This window comes from Haliotis cracherodii, unplaced genomic scaffold, assembly GCF_022045235.1.
Source record: "Haliotis cracherodii isolate W230 unplaced genomic scaffold, xgHalCrac1.p SCAF_9, whole genome shotgun sequence".
Classification (NCBI taxonomy): Eukaryota; Metazoa; Mollusca; class Gastropoda; order Lepetellida; family Haliotidae; genus Haliotis; species Haliotis cracherodii.
In genome coordinates this window covers 10250244-10271348 of record NW_027266343.1, presented here as the reverse complement: position 1 = coordinate 10271348, position 21105 = coordinate 10250244, and the positions used below count along the sequence as shown (strand labels likewise).

Sequence of the window (21105 nt, the reverse complement as noted above, 5' to 3'; positions counted from 1 at the left end):
GAACTAAAATTAGAAGTGCCTTTGAGTTCGTTATAACCGTACTTTACTGTACCAGCAATATCACGGCAGGCAACGCCAGAAACAGGCGTCACGCAATTTACCACTGGATTCAAACCCGGGCCTGAAGCGTTACGAGCTAACGCTTTTTCCACTTGGCTACCCAACCGTCCCACAGCGTGACGAGCTAACACTTTTCATAATTGCTGAAACTTAACTAGAGAAATTTACAGGCTAATATCACAACTTTTCCTCGTTCGCTTGCATTTATACGAAAGCCTATTGGGAATTATTTTTTGTTATTACGGAAATAATTTCGTTATAACGGAAAAAGGATTCCTTATTACGAAAAATGATTCGTTATTACGAAACTAAATTCGTTATATCGGATACAGATTCGTTATTACGGAAAACATTTCGTTATAATGAACCTTCTTTTCGTAAAAACGATTTTTTTCCCGTTATAACGAAATTCTTTTCGTGTCTTTTCCATATTTCAATTTTGACCCCATGAGGCTATCGTACATTTAGGTGATCTCGGGCAGCATTGAGGGAATCCGTACCGAAACTAGCGTCAAACGTCGTGACAGAGCCTGGACTGTAAACATCTAAGGGAGGTCACTCTAACTTACAGGCGTCATCAGAAATACAGGAAGGCAGTAGCCAAACCCTTGACAACACGAAGGTTGAGTTATCTGTTGCACTTACACTCTGAAATTGAGAAATAGAACAACAAAACACATAATCCTTCAACGTAATTACGGCATGGTCTTACAGCACGCCACAGGGAAAACTCCTAACAAGGAAGCAGGTTGCGCTCAGCAGCTTAAAGATGACCTCTGGCTATTTATCAACAGAGGGTTGTGTGGAGTTGTTGACCATCCAATTAGAGTTGTGAGGAATATAGCATGACAACAAAGAACGCTGTTCGGAGATTTCCTCTGAGGCTCCACATAGAAGGCATCGCTGACGTTCCGCGAGAAACACAAAGACTGGGTTGTTTAAACAGCCTCAGGCTATAATAACTGATGATGTGCTGTGAAGAGTTTACAGGAACAAACCATACGGACACACTCTTGGAGCAGGTTGTCGTTTGGCAAATCAGAAGAATACATGATTGTCATATATTTGCTCTTGGACATGGACCTTTCCGTTACCTACACGACGAGTCGTCCCCTTATCGATCAATGTCATGTACGAAAACACGTCATGATTATAAATATTAAACTTCATCGTAGTAGAGTCAATCTCGATTATCCGACGAAACATTTGATTGCTTGTTTGTTTTTCGTTTTTATTGTTTAACGCCGCACTGAGCTATATTCCATCTCTATGACGACGGTCTGTATGTAATCGAGTCTGAACCACACAATCCAGTGACTGGCATCATCTCTGGATTTGATTCTGAGGAATTCTGATCCCATTCCTCATGCAAAGCAGCAGTCAATTCATTGAGCGTATGGACAGGTGGGTCTCTTTGTCGAACACGACGGCCTAAAAAGGGACAGAATGGGACAGAATTCGTCAGAATCAAATCCAGGGATTGATCCAAAGAATGAGGAGGCGTCTTGAAGCAGTTGCTCGGGTTCAGGGAGGTTACACAAGCTACTGATGGAAAGTCAATATTTGGACTTGCAGGACATTGTTCTTCAGTTCCGTGAACCAGAAGTGTGCATGGAACTGACAGTTAAGTTTGTGCAACAAAATTGATATTCGTAATTTTTTGGATGAAATTAAGTCATTTTCCAAATCTGTAACATCCCCCAAAACACACACATTATTTCATGGTAATTTTGGCAACCGCAACCCTTTCTTTTCACTAAATAATGTATTTGGTTTGGAAATGTTTTACACATTTCATGCACTAGTTCATTAAAGTTGCTCAGTCTCAGAATATACGGGTGTTGCTTAACTAATTTCCATGTGTATATATATATACGCCGCTATGTATCAACAGCATCCTCTCGCAGCGAAATTGTTGCCGTGGCAGAACCTGTTGCAGATGTAGGTGTAATTGTAGACGAGGAAGTAGCTTAGATCAGCATGTCCCCTCAGCAGGTTACAGCTCATCCAGTGGGATTTGGAGCTGGAAGACGCTTTGAGCAATAATTCAGCTTTGTCACGACATGTCAACTGAATGTGGAGGAAAGTTCAACGTGCAGAATGGTGTAGACGTTTACCACATTAGTAGAACCCACGAGCACCGGTACATGTGTGATGCTCTTGCATCAGCGGCCAGGTACATGTGTGATGCTCTTACATCAGCGGCCAGGTACATGTGTGATGCTCTTACATCAGCGGTCAGGTACATGTGTGATGCTCTTACATCAGCGGACAGGTACATGTGTGATGCTCTTGCATCAGCGGCGAGGTACATGTGTGATGCTCTTACATCAGCGGCCAGGTACATGTTTGATGCTCTTACATCAGCGGCCAGGTACATGTGTGATGCTCTTGCATCAGCGGCCAGGTACATGTGTGATGCTCTTGCATCAGTGGCCAGGTACATGTGCGATGCGCTTACATCAGTGGCCAGGTACATGTGTGATGCTCTTACATCAGCGGCCAGGTACATGTGTGATGCTTTTACACCAGCGGCTAGGTACATGTGCGATGCTCTTACATCAGCGGCCAGGCACATGTGTGATGCTCTTACATCAGCGGCCAGGCACATGTGTGATGCGCTTACATCAGTGGCCAGGTACATGTGTGATGCTCTTACATCAGTGGCCAGGTACATGTGTGATGCTCTTACATCAGCGGCCAGGTACATGTGTGATGCTCTTACATCAGCGGCCAGGCACATGTGTGATGCTCTTACATCAGCGGCCAGGTACATGTGTGATGCTCTGACATCAGCGGCCAGGTACATGTGTGATGCTCTTACATCAGCGGCCAGGTACATGTGTGATGCTCTTACATCTGCGGCCAGGTACATGTGTGATGCTCTGACATCAGCGGCCAGGTACATGTGTGATGCTCTTACATCAGCGGCCAGGTACATGTGTGATGCTCTGACATCTGCGGCCAGGTACATGTGTGATTCGCTTACATCAGCGGCCATGTACATGTGCGATGCTCTTACATCAGCGGCCAGGTACATGTGTGATGCTCTGACATCAGCGGCCAGGTACATGTGTGATGCTCTTACATCAGCGGCCAGGTACATGTGTGATGCTCTGACATCAGCAGCCAGGTACATGTGTGATGCTCTTACATCAGCGGCCAGGTACATGTGTGATGCTCTTACATCAGCGGCCAGGTACATGTGTGATGCTCTTACATCAGCGGCCAGGTACATGTGTGATGCTCTTGCATCAGCGGCCAGGTACATGTGCGATGCGCTTACATCAGCGGCCAGGTACATGTGTGATGCTCTTGCATCAGCGGCCAGGTACATGTGCGATGCGCTTACATCAGTGGCCAGGTACATGTGTGATGCTCTTGCATCAGCGGCCAGGTACATGTTTGATGCTCTTACGTCAGCGGCCAGGTGCATGTGTGATGCTCTTACGTCAGCGGCCAGGTGCATGTTTGATGCTCTTACATCAGCGGCCAGGTACTTGAGTGATGCTCTTACATTAGCGGCCAGGTACTTGAGTGATGCTCTTATATCAGCGGCCAGGTTAGGTGACCCGTGGCTCCCCCCCCCCCCCCCCCCCCCGAAAAGCTGACACGCAGCGACGACAGAAATACGATGGCGTTAAACTATGTTTGCCGTCTCAAGACAGGCGTGGATCAACGCTTACCCTATCAACCACGTATGTTTGGCGTTTCTCGACCGACGTTGATCAACGTTCACCCTATCAACCACATATGTTTGGCGTTTCCAGACTTCCATAGATCAAGGCTTACCCTATCAACCCTATGTCTGGCGTTTTCAGACTTCCGTGGATCAACGCTTACCCTATCAACAATATGTCTGGCGTTTCCAGACTTCCGTGGATCAACGCTTACCCTATCAACCATATGTTTGGCGTTTTCAGACTTTCGTGGATCAACGCTTATCCTATCAACCATATGTTTGACGTTTCCAGACTTCCGTGGATCAACGCTTACCCTATCAACCATATGCCTGGCGTTATCAGACTTCCGTGGACCAACGCTTACCCTATCAACCATATGTCTGGCGTTATCAGACTTCCGTGGATCAACGCTTACCCTATCAACAATATGTTTGGCGTTTCCAGACTTTCGTGGATCAACGCTTATCCTATCAACCATATGTCTGGCGTTTCCAGACTTTCGTGGATCAACGCTTATCCTATCACCCATATGGTTGGCGTTTCCAGACTTCCGTGGATCAACGCTTACCCTATCAACCATATGTCTGGCGTTATCAGACTTCAGTGGATCAACGCTTATCCTATCAACCATATGGTTGGCGTTTCCAGATTTCCGTGGAACAACGCTTACCCTATCAACCATATGTTTGGCGTTTCCAGACTTCCGTGGATCAACGCTTACCATATCAACCATATGTTTGGCGTTTCCAGACTTCAGTGGATCAACGCTTACCATATCAACCATGTTTGCTGTTTCCAGTCTGACGTTAATGGCGTGGAACAACGCTTACCCTGTCAACTAGACGATCATGGCCTCAGGCGCTAAGACATTAACTTTAAATGCTGACGTAATTTTCACGAATCTGTCCCCTTCAAACAAAGAATAACTCTCACTGACTACCTCCAAGCGGACAGTTAAACCGTAGCATGACAACACACCTGCTCAACACGCTGCTAGGCCGATAACAAAACAATCAGCACATTTCGCCTCGGCCCATAACATCAGAGTGTCAGTTAGAATACTTGACATTTCTGGCGCTGCTTGGCTCGTGTCAGTTGACGTTGCCGATATCTAAGTGATGTTGTCGACGTCGCGCAACGTTACAGACACTGCCCGGGGAAGCATCTACCGACTATTGCGACACTATTGACAGTTTGACTGCGGGACTAATAAATGTCCCCAGTATAGCTCAAAGGTGACTGATCTCCCAAGTTTTATACAAACATGACATTTATTACAAATATCAAATGTCTACACTGGCTGTGGAATTCTCTTTTATGTTGTGAAATAATTTGTTTTAAGACGGGAATTGTGGATAGAAATTTCGTAATGGATAATTTTGACCAGGGTAAAAAAGTGAACAAAAAGTATTTTCGTACGGCGTATCCGTATGCACAATTTGTGCACTCTAGCATGTCCGGGGCGGTGGTGTTACCGACTGCAGTGGTTGACGCGTTCGGGCGTCACGTGGAAGTCCACGTTTTCACGGAAAGCCCGTGCAGCATACTTTCCTGGTCTAAACTGTATCCCACGTGATGATTGGTCAGAACCTTTAACTGTACTTTAAGCTCCGTTATTTCGACTTCCACGAAGCTGTCAACGTGTCATGTCGGTGTATGAAAGTTATTCCAACAAACTAAAGCTGCAATAAAGCAAAAAACATTCGGATCGATTTTTCTTGAACTTTGTATATATAACGACCAATAGAGGCAAGCTCAACAGATACGTATTTCCACATGACAGGTTATGATCGCGTTTATCAAACCGCCCACGTATCAAATTACAGGTTCTATCTGGTGCACTATATTCATATCACCAGGGGGCGATGGGTTAGTTGGCTGGTTGAAGTGTTTGCTCGTCCCGCCGAAGGCTATGGTTCGTTTCCACCACGCGGCCACACATCTCAGTTTTGGGTTTAAGGGGGCTTTATAAAAATACGCAGAAACTGGGGGGATTTTGGTTTGTTGATTTACGCCGTAGTCAGAATTAAATTATTGAATTTGGCCATAGCACACCTGTGGATGATATTATGAGCAACATCTTCGCCGTCGGTATACGATGAAAAGAATTAACCCAGTCACCGAACCCGACCACCCGGTGGAAGGGAGCAATGATTTTAATCTGGTTTGTACGGCTTGCGTTATGTGTTTTGGTTCAAACAGTAGAAACGGAGGGGACATGATAGCGAGGGCACGGGTGGCCCAGTCGTCGAAGGCGCCGCGATTCGCTGTGCAGAGTTGCGTCCCTTGGGCACCCAAGAAACCTATGATTGTGGGTTCGAATCCCGGTTTGCCCCGATTATTTTTCTAGGTTTGTCAGCACCATACCCGTGCCCGTGGGTTTCATCGAAGTGGTAAACGTCTAAGACCTGCATCACTTCGTGCTTTCCTCCCACATTAAGCTGACACGCCGCGATATAACTGGAATACTGTTTAAAGCGGCGTTAAATCCAACTCACTCACTCACTCAGTGGAAACGGGCTTTTGCCGTTGTGGGAAACGCAAGGTGTTTGAGTCTTTATGTGAATGCCACAGATGGGTTTTGACCAACCGTTTTAATACATTGATAGGAAAACAAAAAGAACACAAGAACTTTATCACGTTGGTTTGGTTGGTTGGTTTGTTGTTTTACGCCGCACTCAGCAATGTTCCATCTATGTGACGGCGGTCTGTAAATAATCAAGTCTGGACCAGACAATCCAGTGATTGAGATCATGAGTACTTCAATCAAGTCAGCGAGCCTGACCACCCGATCCCGTTTGTTGCCTTACGATAAGCATGGGTTGCTGAAGACCTATTCTTACCCGGATCTTCACGAACATCTTCATGATTTTTTGTCCGACATTGAACATTGCCTGATGCTGAAACAGAAATCTGTAAGGTGAAATCGAAAGATGCATTTACCGAACCCAACTTCGAACCTAAATTCAAAACTCTTTAAAGTTTAATTGCTATACGTTAAGGCATGTCTTGTTAAATACAACTGGGAGAAAAATAACACAGAAAAAACGAGTTCTTCGACCTCTATTTAGATGTACCAAAACATTCTTTTGCCGATTGTGCAGACCTAAGTTAAATACAGAAAACGTTGTATCATCAGTCATTAACTGTTTACCCCCCTGTATTCTTCAGCCTAGGAGGCACTGCGTCCTTGGCAAGGGCGTCGGACAGAAAACAAATGTTGCTGCGGCGTGTCTACACGGCAGACATCTGGCAGCCTGCTTCGCTGCCAGGGAGGTTTTTAAACCGATCTATTGAACTCCAATCGATTTGAACACTCAAGTGGGCTTTCTCGTCTGTTTAATTCAGCGTTGCGTAGTTTCCTTGATGTGGGGGAGGGTATTTACTTTGGTCGAACGCCAGGAGATTGGGGAAGTAAGGTTTTGAATGTATACAATGCTGTTGGGGTAAGGTACATGATGAAGACTGCTTTGTCTTAACCAAACTGTTTTGTGTGGAGGGTTAAATCAACCTTAACAACTTAGTTGAACTTCAAGGTCATTTATCATACCTCCACGTCAGAATGATGACATCTGATTGGATCATGTGATCTTGATAAAAATCGATGTATCCCGCTTGGGAGGGAAATGAATTTCTGACGGCAGAATGAATCCCTTATACCCCGCCACGAATAACACAGGATGCACGAGGATTAATGAGCGGAGGAATAAATCCCTTATGCCCTGCTTCAAAGCAAAAAGCCGGACGCTTATTCGTCACTTGAACGTCACGTGACATATCCCAAGTTATCCTCAGCTCAGTCGAACAGCTGTTTTCTATCAATTTTGAATTTCTTTTAATTCTTTAAAGTCGGTAGGATAAATTCGTTGCAGCAGTATCGCCCCGGGTACATGTGATTTTATGCGTCACACGTTGGGTTTTAGCCTCCGGCTCGTGGTATAAAACCAAACGGGGGACGCACAAAGCCCCATGTACCCCTCGTGATACTGTTTCAATGTATATTATTTAAATTTAACAATCAGTCAAGTGTTACCACAGAGTGTCTTTTTTCCCTTTCACAATATGCTGCGGCACAGTGTTGAAAATACATATTTTTGTCTCGTATATTGAGTGTGAGTTTGATTTCAAGCCGCTTAAATGAACAGTTTTCCAGTTATATCACCCCTTGTCACCTTGATGTGAGAGGAAAGCCAGAAATGATGTTCCATGTTGGTGAAACCTACAGGCATGTGGTTGACAAACCTAAATATTGTAAAAAAGTTTACCGGGAATCGACCCACTGTAATATTGCGCCTTATACCATTGAGCCACAGGTGCACCCGCCTTACAAGGAGAGATTTAAAGCGTGCTTTAAAGATTCTGCACAACACACCAGTGGGTCAGATTCAGATTATTTATCAATGAATTCACCAGTTTTAATACTTTTATTTTAAAAATGCCCCCATAAGGCAGTAGTTAGGAACGCGTGTCCTCCATTCCCTACGAAATGTCATCAGACATCTGACATGATTGTGTGAGCCGCTATTCTCAGCCAGGGATTTGTACCTCCTTACGAAAACCGCCATCTTTATCCTAGCCAGACATCAGCGGCCACGGCGCTCACTGCAATTCCCGTTCAGCATATGTCTAGCTCCGAGAGAGCAATTTAACACCTGGAAATATCTTCTCCGGTGGCAATAAAAAAAAGATTCCCTTTCAACAAACGGACAACCTCCCTTCAAAGACATGTCTGTCTGTCATAATAAGGATGCTGATTTGTTTCACGGGGACACGGGGAGTTTGCTTGAGAGAGTGAGATGCTTGTCCGTGTTCGGAAATTGTATCAGGGTTTGCTTGACGAGGTGCTTTGTAAATTATATAATTACGGACCTATCCTTTGATATTTGAGTAGGGGCGTGTGTGGATTTTATCTAAAAAAATAAACTGTCCCTTGGAAAAATAAATACTTTAGACTGTTGAATACAAAAGAAATTGCCTGCCACCGAAATTACATTGTTGTAAGTTTTTTCTTTGAAAAACCTTTAGGCTCATGGTTTTAAAAATAGCAACAACATGTTTTGTAGCTGTATCTGAAAAAAGTATCTTATCTCGATGTATAATCCCAGCACCCACTTTCCCTCAGAATGATCGGTTCCTGAGGAATAAAAGTGAAGGGTGGTTTGAGGACACGCCGAATGAACCGTTAGTCTCTACCGATTTGGTTGTCGAGGAGATCTCATACATACAACGAACTGACATTAGCTGCCACGTTGTTACGTTACTGTACCATATGACGATGATGTTGTGTCACGTTGTTACGTTACTGTACCATATGACGATGATGTTATGTCACGTTGTTACGTTACTGTACCATATGACGATGATGTTGTATCACGTTGTTACGTTAATGTACCATATGACGATGATGTTGTGTCACGTTGTTACGTTACTGTACCATATGACGATGATGTTGTGTCACATTGTTACGTTAATGTAAGGTGTGACGATAATGTTGTGTCACGTTGTTACGTTGCTGTACCGTGTGACGATGATGTTGTATCACGTTGTTACGTTACTGTACCATATGACGATGATGTTGTGTCACGTTGTTACGTTACTGTACCATATGACGATGATGTTGTGTCACGTTGTTACGTTACTGTACCATATGACGATGATGTTGTGTCACGTTGTTACGTTAATGTACCATATGACGATGATGTTGTATCACGTTGTTACGTTACTGTACCATATGACGATGATGTTGTATCACGTTGTTACGTTACTGTACCATATGACGGTGATGTTGTGTCACGTTGTTACGTTACTGTACCATATGACGATGATGTTGTGTCACGTTGTTACGTTACTGTACCATATGACGACGATGTTGTGTCACGTTCTTACGTTACTGTACCATATGACGACGATGTTGTGTCACGTTCTTACGTTACTGTACCGTATGACGATGATGTTGTGTCACGTTGTTACGTTACTGTACCATATGACGATGATGTTGTGTCACGTTGTTACGTTACTGTACCATATGACGACGATGTTGTGTCACGTTCTTACGTTACTGTACCGTATGACGATGATGTTGTGTCACGTTGTTACGTTACTGTACCATATGACGATGATGTTGTGTCACATTGTTACGTTAATGTAAGGTGTGACGATAATGTTGTGTCACGTTGTTACGTTGCTGTACCGTGTGACGATGATGTTGTGTCACGTTGTTACTTTAATGTACCGTAAGACGAATTTGTTGTGTCTCGTTGTTACGTTACTGTGCCATATGACGATGATGTTGTGTCACGTTGTTATGTTGCTGTACTATATGACGATGATGTTGTGTCACGTTGTTACGTTAATGAACCGTGTGACGATGATGTTGTCACATTGTTACGTTAATGTACCTTGTGATGATGTTGTGTCACGTTGTTACGTTGCTGTGCCACATGACGATGATGTTGTGTCACGTTGTTACGTTACTGTACCATATGATGATGATGTTGTGTCGCGTTGTTACGTTACTGTACCATATGACGATGATGTTGTGTCACGTTGTTATGTTGCTGTACTATATGACGATGATGTTGTGTCACATTGTTACGTTAATGTAAGGTGTGACGATAATGTTGTGTCACGTTGTTACGTTGCTGTACCGTGTGACGATGATGTTGTGTCACGTTGTTACTTTAATGTACCGTAAGATGAATTTGTTGTGTCACGTTGTTACGTTAATGTACCGTAAGACGATGATGTTGTGTCGCGTTGTTACGTTGCTGTACCATATGACGACGATGTTGTGTCACGTTCTTACGTTACTGTACCATATAACGATGATGTTGTGTCACGTTGTTACGTTACTGTACCATATGACGATGATGTTGTGTCACGTTGTTACGTTACTGTGCCATATGACGATGATGTTGTGTCACGTTGTTATATTGCTGTACTATATGACGATGATGTTGTGTCACGTTGTTACGTTAATGAACCCTGTGATGATGATGTTGTGTCACGTTGTTACGTTACTGTACCATATGACGATGATGTTGTGTCTCGTTGTTACGTTACTGTACCATATGACGATGATGTTGTCACATTGTTACGTTAATGTACCTTGTGATGATGTTGTGTCACGTTGTTACGTTGCTGTGCCATATGACGATGATGTTGTGTCACGTTGTTACGTTACTGTACCATATGACGATGATGTTGTGTCGCGTTGTTACGTTACTGTACCATATGACGATGATGTTATGTCACGTTGTTACGTTAATGTACCGTGAGACGATGATGTTGTGTCACGTTGTTACGACGTTAATGTACCATGTGATGGTGGTGTTGTGTCACATTATTACGTTACTGTACCATATGACAATGATGTTGTGTCACGTTATTACTTTAATGTACCGTGTGACGATGATGCTGTGTCACGTTGTTACGTTAATGTACCATATGACGATGATGTTGTGTCACGTTGTTACGTTAATGTACCGTGTGACGATGATGTTGTGTCACGTTGTTACGTTAATGTACCGTGTGACGATGATGTTGTGTCACGTTGTTACGTTAATGTACCGTGTGACGATGATGTTGTGTCACGTTGTTACGTTAATGTACCGTGTGACGATGATGTTGTGTCGCGTTGTTACGTTGCTGTACCATATGACGATGATGTTGTGTCACGTTGTTACGTTACTGTACCATATAACGATGATGTTGTGTCACGTTGTTACGTTACTGTACCATATGGCGATGATGTTGTGCCACGTTGTTACGTTAATGTACCGTGAGACGAATTTGTTGTGCCACGTTGATACGTTAATGTGCCAAATGACGATGTTACCAGCAGTAATGTAATCATCATCATCATCATCAGCGTGACCCCCCCTGTATAAAAACCACCCCCACCATCGTTATCGTCATCAGAGGGAACCCACTGTATAACAACCACCGTCACCATGGTCGCCATCATCATCATCATCATCATCAGCAGCAGCAGCAGCAGCATCAACACCCTGAATAACCACCACCGCCATCATCGTCATAATCATCATCATCATCATCACTATCGTTAACTCACCGCATAACCACCACCACCGTCGTCATCATCATCATCATCATCATCATCAGAATATGAATATGAAATCAGGCCATCAATCAATGTACCAACAAAAGAAGAAATCAACACATTAACATTGAACGCAGATCCGCGGTCGTCGCCTCGTGTCTGGATCAGGCGAGGTAGAACAACATAAATCACGGTATTTGTTTCATAGAAATAAAAAGGTATGTTTAATTATCATTTATTCATTGGTGTTCTCTGTGTATGAGAAAGTCAGAGAGGAGCCAATTTGGTACACACACCACGTTCAATATGACATATCGCCATCCACGGGCAAGCCACGTAATGGACTTGGCACAGCGCCAGTTGTACATCTTGTCAATAGAGCTAGTTACCGAAGGGGTTTCTGGGGTGATTGTGTTCTTTATAAACCCACGTACACTTTATCTATGTTTCGTTTGTGCAGGCACGTCGCTTGAATCCATAATCAACATATACGAACGTTATAGAGATCATTGACAGCATGGACAACGGCCCATGACGTCACAAATGAGTCACCCGTGAAGATCCGGGTTATAATAGGTCTTCAGCAAACCATGCTTGCCGTAAAAGTCGACTATGCTTGTCGTAAGAAGCGACTAACGGGATCGGTTGGTCAGGCTCGCTGACTTGGTTGATGCATGTCACCGTATCCCAATTGCGTAGATCGAGGCTCATGATATTAGTCACTGGATTGTCTGGTCCAAACTGGATTATTTACAGACCGCCGTCATATAGCTGGACTGTTGCTAAGTACGGCGTTAAACAACAAACAGACAAAGACCAAATGAGCCAGGTAACCAAATGTAAATAAAATCGACACAACTTCTTCAATAACCATAACATATTTTTTGCTAAAAATCAGAGTCGATTGTACAATTCCGACTATATCATGAGCAGGGCCCACTTGCACAAAGCGATCTTAGCGCTAAGATGATCGTAACGCCCATACTTTAACATAGGCTTACAATAGTCTTAACGCTAAGATCGCTTTGTGCAAGTGGGCCCTGGTGTTTATGAATTACTATAAAATAGTGATGACACCAGGTGTTCGCGAAAGGGAAAAGGTAAGCTTATTCTGCTCCGTCGGTGGCACCGCCACAGATAGCTCGAAATATGACAGATTATGATGTTTCACTGGTTTCTGCTATGTTCAGGACAGGTGGGTAGAGCGGTGGAAGGGAATTGCCCATCTGACCATCATTGAACGATTATTGAATTATTGAAGCTTAAGCCATATTCTGAGAAGAAATTCTGACTTTGATAAAGAAACAGATCAGCAAGGATGGCAGCACAACTTGTGCCAGTGGGGAAGCCTACTTCTTTACCCTAAAATGTCTCACCCTTCATTCCACATTGATGGCATATTTGGGGAAATCCAGCATTTCACGTATTGTTTTCCCTGTAAACTTCAGAGCCCCGTTCCGAAAAAAGATCTTAGCACAGCGACAGTCATAAGTATTGAAGTTAACGGATCCCATATGCCATATTTTCATTTTTGACCTAAAGTTAAAGACAGATATGTAACTATGTCTATGGTCACAACGTTACGTAACAAATGCCCCAAGAACCAATGACTACAATTTTCAAAAATATAATGTATTTTCAAAAATATAATGTTTTTGTCATAATTGACTTTGTTTCTTTTCTGAGACTCCGCATGTTCAAGCAAATGCTTTGAGTTTTGGAGAATCCACATGGTATTAATTTCACTTGTCTAAAATACTTTTTATGATTGTAAGGACAATTTTTCCTGGTGGCTTTAAGGATTATGGTTAATCTTTGAGACGGGTTTTGGTGGAACATTTACTGGACCCAGCAATATGTCTTTCTTTGAATTTGTATTGATTCTTAAGGACTTTTGGAATCCAGTACAAAGTGAAAATGGCCAGGTCTTCAGGTTTTAGAGACAAGTATAAAATTGATAGTACTAATGCTTGGTTTTGGCAGAGATCTTCCTAGTTTACATACTAGCCTTATATGTGGCCTTATTTGATATGTCATTTATACCAAGTTCTTTGATAAAACAATTAATGTAGTGATGCTTACATATAATTATGTTATTTGAGGCCTTGTCAGTGGGAACAACGACACATGATTCATGATGCGCAGCTAGACTTTGGATGGTAGCTGGCCGGAACAGAATGGGTTTATTCCAATTCTGTTTGAGCATTCTTCCAATGAGAACATCGATCACGCATTGACTTAACCCACCCCGAAAGACAGGTCCATCATTGCTTTTGCCCCATGTTTGGCTTACGCTTCGACAGCTTCCATAATAATTTAAAAGTTGTGATTCCAATTGGCTGCAGGCTGTTCTCGATAATTAGGGTCATATTTGATGAAGGTTGTTGTCATCTGTAGGGAGAGTCAGCACCTGGGATTATGTGACACACAGGTTTCTAGTAGTATGATGAGTTCGGGCAGACACACGGAGTGGAATATACACCGTGAGCCGCAAGACATTCCTGCAATTGAACAACTTTGATAAGATGGTTTTCGTACAGGAGACTGAAACTGTTGTTGTTTGAAATTTGAAATATTGTGGGACTAAATGTCAATAAATCGGGGAAACTGACTTTTGTCAGAAAATGTTAAAATGTTCAAAGCATCATTTCCCCTGTTTGCAGATTTCAATAATTCAAGAACATGTGGTCATCTTTCGGATTTATTGGAGTGTGAGATTAGTTTGGCCAAAAGTTTAAAAGCAATATCAAGCACTATACTATGGTATCATTTGGCCTTAATCCAGTTTTCCGATACTCAATTGGCGGCCCCTACGACAAACATGGAGTACTGCATCTATCCTGCCCCAATTCTGTTTAAGATATTTCGTCAGTTTTTTTTTAATACAATATTTTTTTCAAAAAGTTCCAAGGTATCTTACTTTCAGATTATGTAAGTCTCTCTCTCTCTCTCTCTCTCTCTCTCTCTCTCTCTCTCTCTCTCATTACGTCATAACGTCGGTCATCGGGCTTACAATGGGAGACTGGCAGTTGATAAAGTAAATATATGTGAAGGATTAAAAGGCACATTTCCTGTACGTTTATCACCTTGGTATGGGTTTCTAACCAAGGATCTTAATAGGAGTTGATCTGCAATACAATCCCTCAAATAGCGGATCCTGGTCCTTGCCCCCCCCCCCCCCCCCCCCGACCCCCCCCCCCCCCCCACCCCCCCCCACCCCTCGCTTTTCGCTTTCACGAAGCCCAGAAAACAAATATTTTAAGTGAAAATCGATTAAATAATCTCCAATAATCACCGAGCAGATATTGTGACCGTATGCCTGCGGTTTGTTGAATGTTCTCATAAAAAACCGATCCCGTGAGAAATAGGTCATAAAGTTGATATGATGTTCCTCGGAGGAAAAGCTCGGATCGTAAGTGACCAGATAATATGATAAACATGCACACACTATCTCAACGCGAACGCTTAATTTTATCCGCTTGACCATTGGTCAGCAGGAGACGTTGAATCGCACAAGTGATAACAAAATCAGTGCTGAGGGGGTCGAAAGGGGAATGGAATTCGGTTCAGGGTTGGACAGGGAACGGATTGGTATTGACGGAATCCAAACGACTACACTCGTTCCATTTACAGATGAAATTTTATTGTGGAGTTAGTAACAATCGTTACAGTGTTGGATTAAAAATCAATCTCCTTTCATGGAAGATGTCTGTGGCGGTTTTGATTACGCCCCATGCTGGCCCGGTCACGTTTTGCAAGTGTCGATTTCTTTTGCTTCATCTGGAAAATGACCAGGATGAATTTTTAAAGAGGTTGCGGCGATTATGGATCCGGACTTAGACCGAAGGTGATTAAGATTGGCATCCTTCGCTGCTGGGTAATTGATGCCTGTTTGGTGGGGACAAATGCGATTCTAAAAGTGTGTCTGTGTGGGTGTGGTGATAATATGTGGGCACGGTGTTCAGTGCGCTCGCCCCTAACATCGTTGGCACAGTGTTGTGTGTGCTCGCCCCTCACATCGTTGGCACAGTGTTGAGTGTGCGTGGCGTGCATCGTGGCGTGGGCACAGTGGTAAGTGCGCTCGCCCCTCGAATCTTGGGCACTGTGGCTAGTGCGCCCGCCCCTCACATCGTTGGCACAGTGTTGAGTGTACTCGCCCCTCACATCGTGGGCACAGTGTTGAGTGTGCTCGCCCCTCACATCGTGGCGTGGGCACAGGGTTAGTGCGCTCGCTCCACAATTCTTGGGCACAGTGGCTAGTGCGCTCGCCCTCAAATCTTGGGCACAGTGGTTAGTGCGCTCGCCCCTCAAATCTTGGGCACAGTGGCTAGTGCGCTCGCCCCTCACATCGTGGGAACAGTGGTTAGTGCGCTCACCCTAACATTGTGGGCACAGCGAACGCCTCTTACATCGTGGGCACAGTGTTCAGTACGCTCGCCCCTTACATCGTGGGCACAGTGGTTAGTACGCTCGCCCCTTACATCGTGGGCACAGTGGTTAGTACGATCTCCCCTCACATCGTGGGCACAGTGGTTAGTACGCTCTCCCCTTACATCGTGGGCACAGTGGTTAGTACGCTCGCCCCTTACATCGTGGGCACAGTGGTTAATGCGCTCGCAACTAACATCGCGGGCACAGTGGTTAGTGCGCTCGCCCCTCAAATCTTGGGCACAGTGGCTAGTACGCTCATCCTCACATCGTGGGCACAGCGCTCGCCCCTAACATTGTTGGCAGAGTGGTCAGTACGCTCACCCCTCACATCGTCGGCACAGTGGTTAGTACGCTCGCCCCTTACATCGTGGGCACAGTGGTTAGTGCGCTCGCCCCTCACATCGTGGCGTGGGCACAGGGTTAGTACGCTCGCTCCACAATTCTTGGGCACAGTGGCTAGTGTGCTCGCCCTCAAATCTTGGGCACAGTGGTTAGTGCGCTCGCCCCTCAAATCTTGGGCACAGTGGCTAGTGCGCTCGCCCCTCACTTCGTGGGAACAGTGGTTAGTGCGCTCACCCTAACATTGTGGGCACAGCGAACGCCTCTTACATCGTGGGCACAGTGTTCAGTACGCTCGCCCCTTACATCGTGGGCACAGTGGTTAGTACGCTCGCCCCTTACATCGTGGGCACAGTGGTTAGTACGCTCGCCCCCTACATCGTGGGCACAGTGGTTAGTACGCTCTCCCCTTACATCGTGGGCACAGTGGTTAGTACGCTCGCCCCTTACATCGTGGGCACAGTGGTAAGTACGCTCGCAACTAACATCGCGGGCACAGTGGTTAGTGCGCTCGCCCCTCAAATCTTGGGCACAGTGGCTAGTACGCTCATCCTCACATCGTGGGCACAGCGCTCGCCCTTAACATTGTTGGCAGAGTGGTCAGTACGCTCACCCCTCACATCGTGGACACAGTGGCTAGTGCGCTCGCCCCTAACATCGTGGGCACAGTGGCTAGTGCGCTCGCCCCTCACATCGTGGGCACAGTGGCTAGTGCGCTCGCCCCTCACATCGTGGCGTGGGCACAGGGTTAGTACGCTCACTCCACAATTCTTGGGCACAGTGGCTAGTGCGCTCGCCCCTCAAATCTTGGGCACAGTGGTTAGTGCGCTCGCCCCTCAAATCTTGGGCACAGTGGCTAGTGCGCTCGCCCCTCACATCGTGGGAACAGTGGTTAGTGCGCTCACCCTAACATTGTGGGCACAGCGAACGCCTCTTACATCGTGGGCACAGTGTTCAGTACGCTCGCCCCTTACATCGTGGGCACAGTGGTTAGTACGCTCGCCCCTTACATCGTGGGCACAGTGGTTAGTACGCTCGCCCCTTACATCGTGGGCACAGTGGTAAGTACGCTCTCCCCTCACATCGTGGGCACAGTGGTTAGTACGCTCTCCCCTCACATCGTGGGCACAGTGGTTAGTACGCTCTCCCCTTACATCGTGGGCACAGTGGTTAGTACGCTCGCCCCTTACATCGTGGGCACAGTGGTTAATGCGCTCGCAACTTACATCGCGGGCACAGTGGTTAGTGCGCTCGCCCCTCAAATCTTGGGCACAGTGGCTAGTACGCTCATCCTCACATCGTGGGCACAGCGCTCGCCCCTAACATTGTTGGCAGAGTGGTCAGTACGCTCACCCCTCACATCGTGGGCACAGTGGCTAGTGCGCTCGCCCCTAACATCGTGGGCACAGTGGCTAGTGCGCTCGCCCCTAACATCGTGGTCACAGTGGCTAGTGCGCTCGCCCCTAACGTCGTGGGCACAGTGGTAAGTGCGCTCGCCCCTCACTTCGTCACCGTCACTACGAGTGTAAAACGATTCATTCATCGGTGGTTTCAGATGAAAAAAAAGCATCAAGGAATTGGTCCATTCATGGAGCTAGTGAAACAAACCGAACCATCCAAGTAGACAAATCGATTCTCTTGAACCAAGCCGCGTGCTGGATATGAACAAGTCCTTGGAAGCAATTGAATCCTGATGGCGTGAATCCCTTCCTGTAGACAGACATTTCACGATCAGGTCCCACCATACATAAATATTTCAGCTGGTGAAATGTACATCTGTTATGAAGGGGTTGAATCGTAGTTTTGTCATTACACTTCCATCATGGATTGAAATCGATAGCGGTTTAGGTCTCATAGACACGCTTCGTAACGGTAAAACATCAAAAGTGTTGTCTGTGCCTTGTGCATGACGTCGCGCACCAGTGTTACAATGGAAGAATGGCAGTTGCTAACGTAAATATCTGTAAATGAATACATGGCCCATGTCCTCCATTTTTATCGCTTTGGCGAACCCCACGAGGATCTCAGGCCAGATTCACAAAGTGCCGATTATGGCTCCGGTTTGAGATCAGACAGCGCTACGACATGAAAAGTGAAAAAGTCGGATTACTATCCTCAATGATCTATCATTGTCTGAACGCAGTCGTATACGTTGGTAACAGAGTCCTACGGATCGGGAAAGGTCCTGAGAGGTCGGCCAAGCACCCCAGAGAGTATGGTGCGTCCCGTAACACTGGGGAAACTCAACCGATTTTGTCTAGTCGGATTACAATCGTGATTATGTCGTGACAGATTCTGCTGTATCGGACAAAAATCGTAACAATGTCCACTGTTGCCTTACGGTGTCCTGTTGATCGGGACGCTGTCGTGATGAACGGGCTTGAATTGTTCTCTGCCGTTTCTTTTCGATTAAGTCCAGATTGCGTCCAGATCCTGCCGAATGCGAACCGTCTTTGTCGGTTCACTGTACGGTCACTGTCTGATCTCTGTCGGGTCACATTCGTGAGAATCGGGACGCTGTCGGGAGTGATTCGGTCGTTTATTACCATACAAATCGGATCCGATTAGGATTGAGAACGGGAGAATCGGGACGAATTCGGCTAGAAACGGCTGAGTCGGGACGCTTCCTGAATATCTGATTGTTTGTGAATTTCCCGCAACACATCACAGGACCTTGATCAGACTTTTGACAAATTTTAATCGGGAATGGTCCTATCAAGGACGGCAGCAAACATCCTGAAAGTGGGACTGAGCCCTTAATAGGAGTTGATCTGGAATTCTGACTCTGCTAGCGGTATCCACATGGTAAAAAAGGGACGAAAGTACATAAATTCCGATTATTTTGTATCACCTATTTGGTTAATATTAACTGAATCCTCTTCAGTCCAGACCCCCGTTAATCCAGAAACCCCATAAACCGGTCAACTACTGCTGACAACGTTCACATCTAGACTATGATACATTATTCCGTAATCTCGGTTCGTTAATTTTGGAGATTTGTGAATCGGAAAGATGTCGTGGTTGGATTCTCTCCGCATTAACGGGTTTTACTGTACGTTTTATATATTTGGAATTTGTAGAATTGTGTATTCGTGTTTAAAAGTTGTTGACAATTTGAGTGGAAGACATTGAAAACAATGTTAAGCAGTATTGCAGAATGCACTGAGCTTGTGCTCAATAGGTTAAATTCAAATAACGTTCGATTTCGTTGATTGAACCATCAACGACATTCAAACAGTCGTCAACATGAGTGAGTGAGTAGGGTTGGCACGCTTTCAGCAATATTGCAACCAGATCACGACTGGGGGACAAAAAGAATGAGCTTCTCTCATTGTACTGTGAGGATCCTGGGTAGAATCGGTGTACAGCAACCCGTGCTTGTCGCGAGAGGGATCGGGTGGTCAGGCTTGCTGACTTGGTTGATGCATGTCATCGTAACCCAACTGCGTTGCTCGATGCGCATGATGTCAATCCCTGGATTATCTGGTCGAGACTCCATTATTTACAGAACACCGTCATATAGCTGGAGTTGCTGCGTGCGGCGTTACAAACAAACAAACAAACAAACAAACAAACCAAGGGAAGTCGCCAGACTGATATATGACGGGTGAACGTGTTAACCAACAGAGAATCCCACAGACCATGAACCCAGTGGTGTGAAATGTTAACAGGGTGGTGAGATCCGTATCAGAATATCATTAGCATGAGAACAACGATGTTTTCTTTCAATCGAATCTTAACATGTTACTCAAATATTGCTAAGGACTGAAACTCAGTCAAATAAAATTAGATGTATCGATTTCTATCAATAAATATAATTACCATCCCATTTCCCAGGTTGGATATCACGCGATCTCAGGTGATATGACCCTGACCTTTTCATTCCATGTATTCAGAAAATGCTAAGATATGTAATGCATCATTAGTATTCATAAACTAATGGCTTCTTCACCAATAACCATATAATACACAACTATATATATGTTCATAATCTAAGCAACATTTGAGCAGTATATATTCAATAAAGAACTACATTCTCCTACCTGATTCGGACCTCGCACACGAATTCCAGTATTTCATTAAGCCGAAGTTGTACACAGGTAGTAATTTCCTTCACATAACAAAGAACACAAAGGTCCAATATATCTGTCGTGGTTTCCTTAAATGGATTGTAAAGAGTTCCGGATTCGGAGATAAATAACCAATGTGTCAAAGTTGGACTGGTTCTACAATACTACTGCCAAACGCACAGAGCTGAACAATAGTAACTCAGTCAAAGAAGGAATCGATTCCGGAGACCAGTGTGAGTTTAGTGGCTGGCCCGGTAACGAACTGCCGGGTTCCAGAGGCGAGAGAGAGAGAAAGAGAGAGCGAGGGTTGGATGGGGATGAATGGATGATGGGATAAAGAGTATGCTTGGGTATGAGGGTGTCTACTGGAGTGATAGATACTTCTTCGAACCGATGGTTACCGTAAGCGTTACCGTATTTGGTGAGAATAGTGTACATGGATGTTATACACCGAGTTGGG

General features: G+C 45.0%; 1 protein-coding gene across 1 annotated transcript; it reads right to left on the bottom strand.

The window, feature by feature from the left end:
* Window positions 1-1440: 1440 nt before the first annotated feature.
* Window positions 1441-3529, bottom strand: LOC139451717 (uncharacterized). Its single transcript, XM_071233035.1, has 2 exons — window positions 2258-3529; window positions 1441-1491 (listed from the first exon to the last, which is right to left on the bottom strand). The coding sequence occupies exons 1-2, from the start codon at window positions 3527-3529 to the stop codon at window positions 1441-1443; spliced, it is 1323 nt and encodes a 440-aa protein (XP_071089136.1).
* Between the last annotated feature and the right edge of the window lie 17576 nt (window positions 3530-21105).

Bases quoted from the DNA above. Each gene is read 5' to 3' on its own strand.
- LOC139451717 (XM_071233035.1), bottom strand. From the start codon at position 3,529: ATGCACCTGGCCGCTGACGTAAGAGCATCACACATGCACCTGGCCGCT. The intron at 1,492-2,257 runs GTAAGAGCATCA...GTCCCTTTTTAG, and splicing joins ACATGTACCTGGCCGCTGAT to GCCGTCGTGTTCGACAAAGA.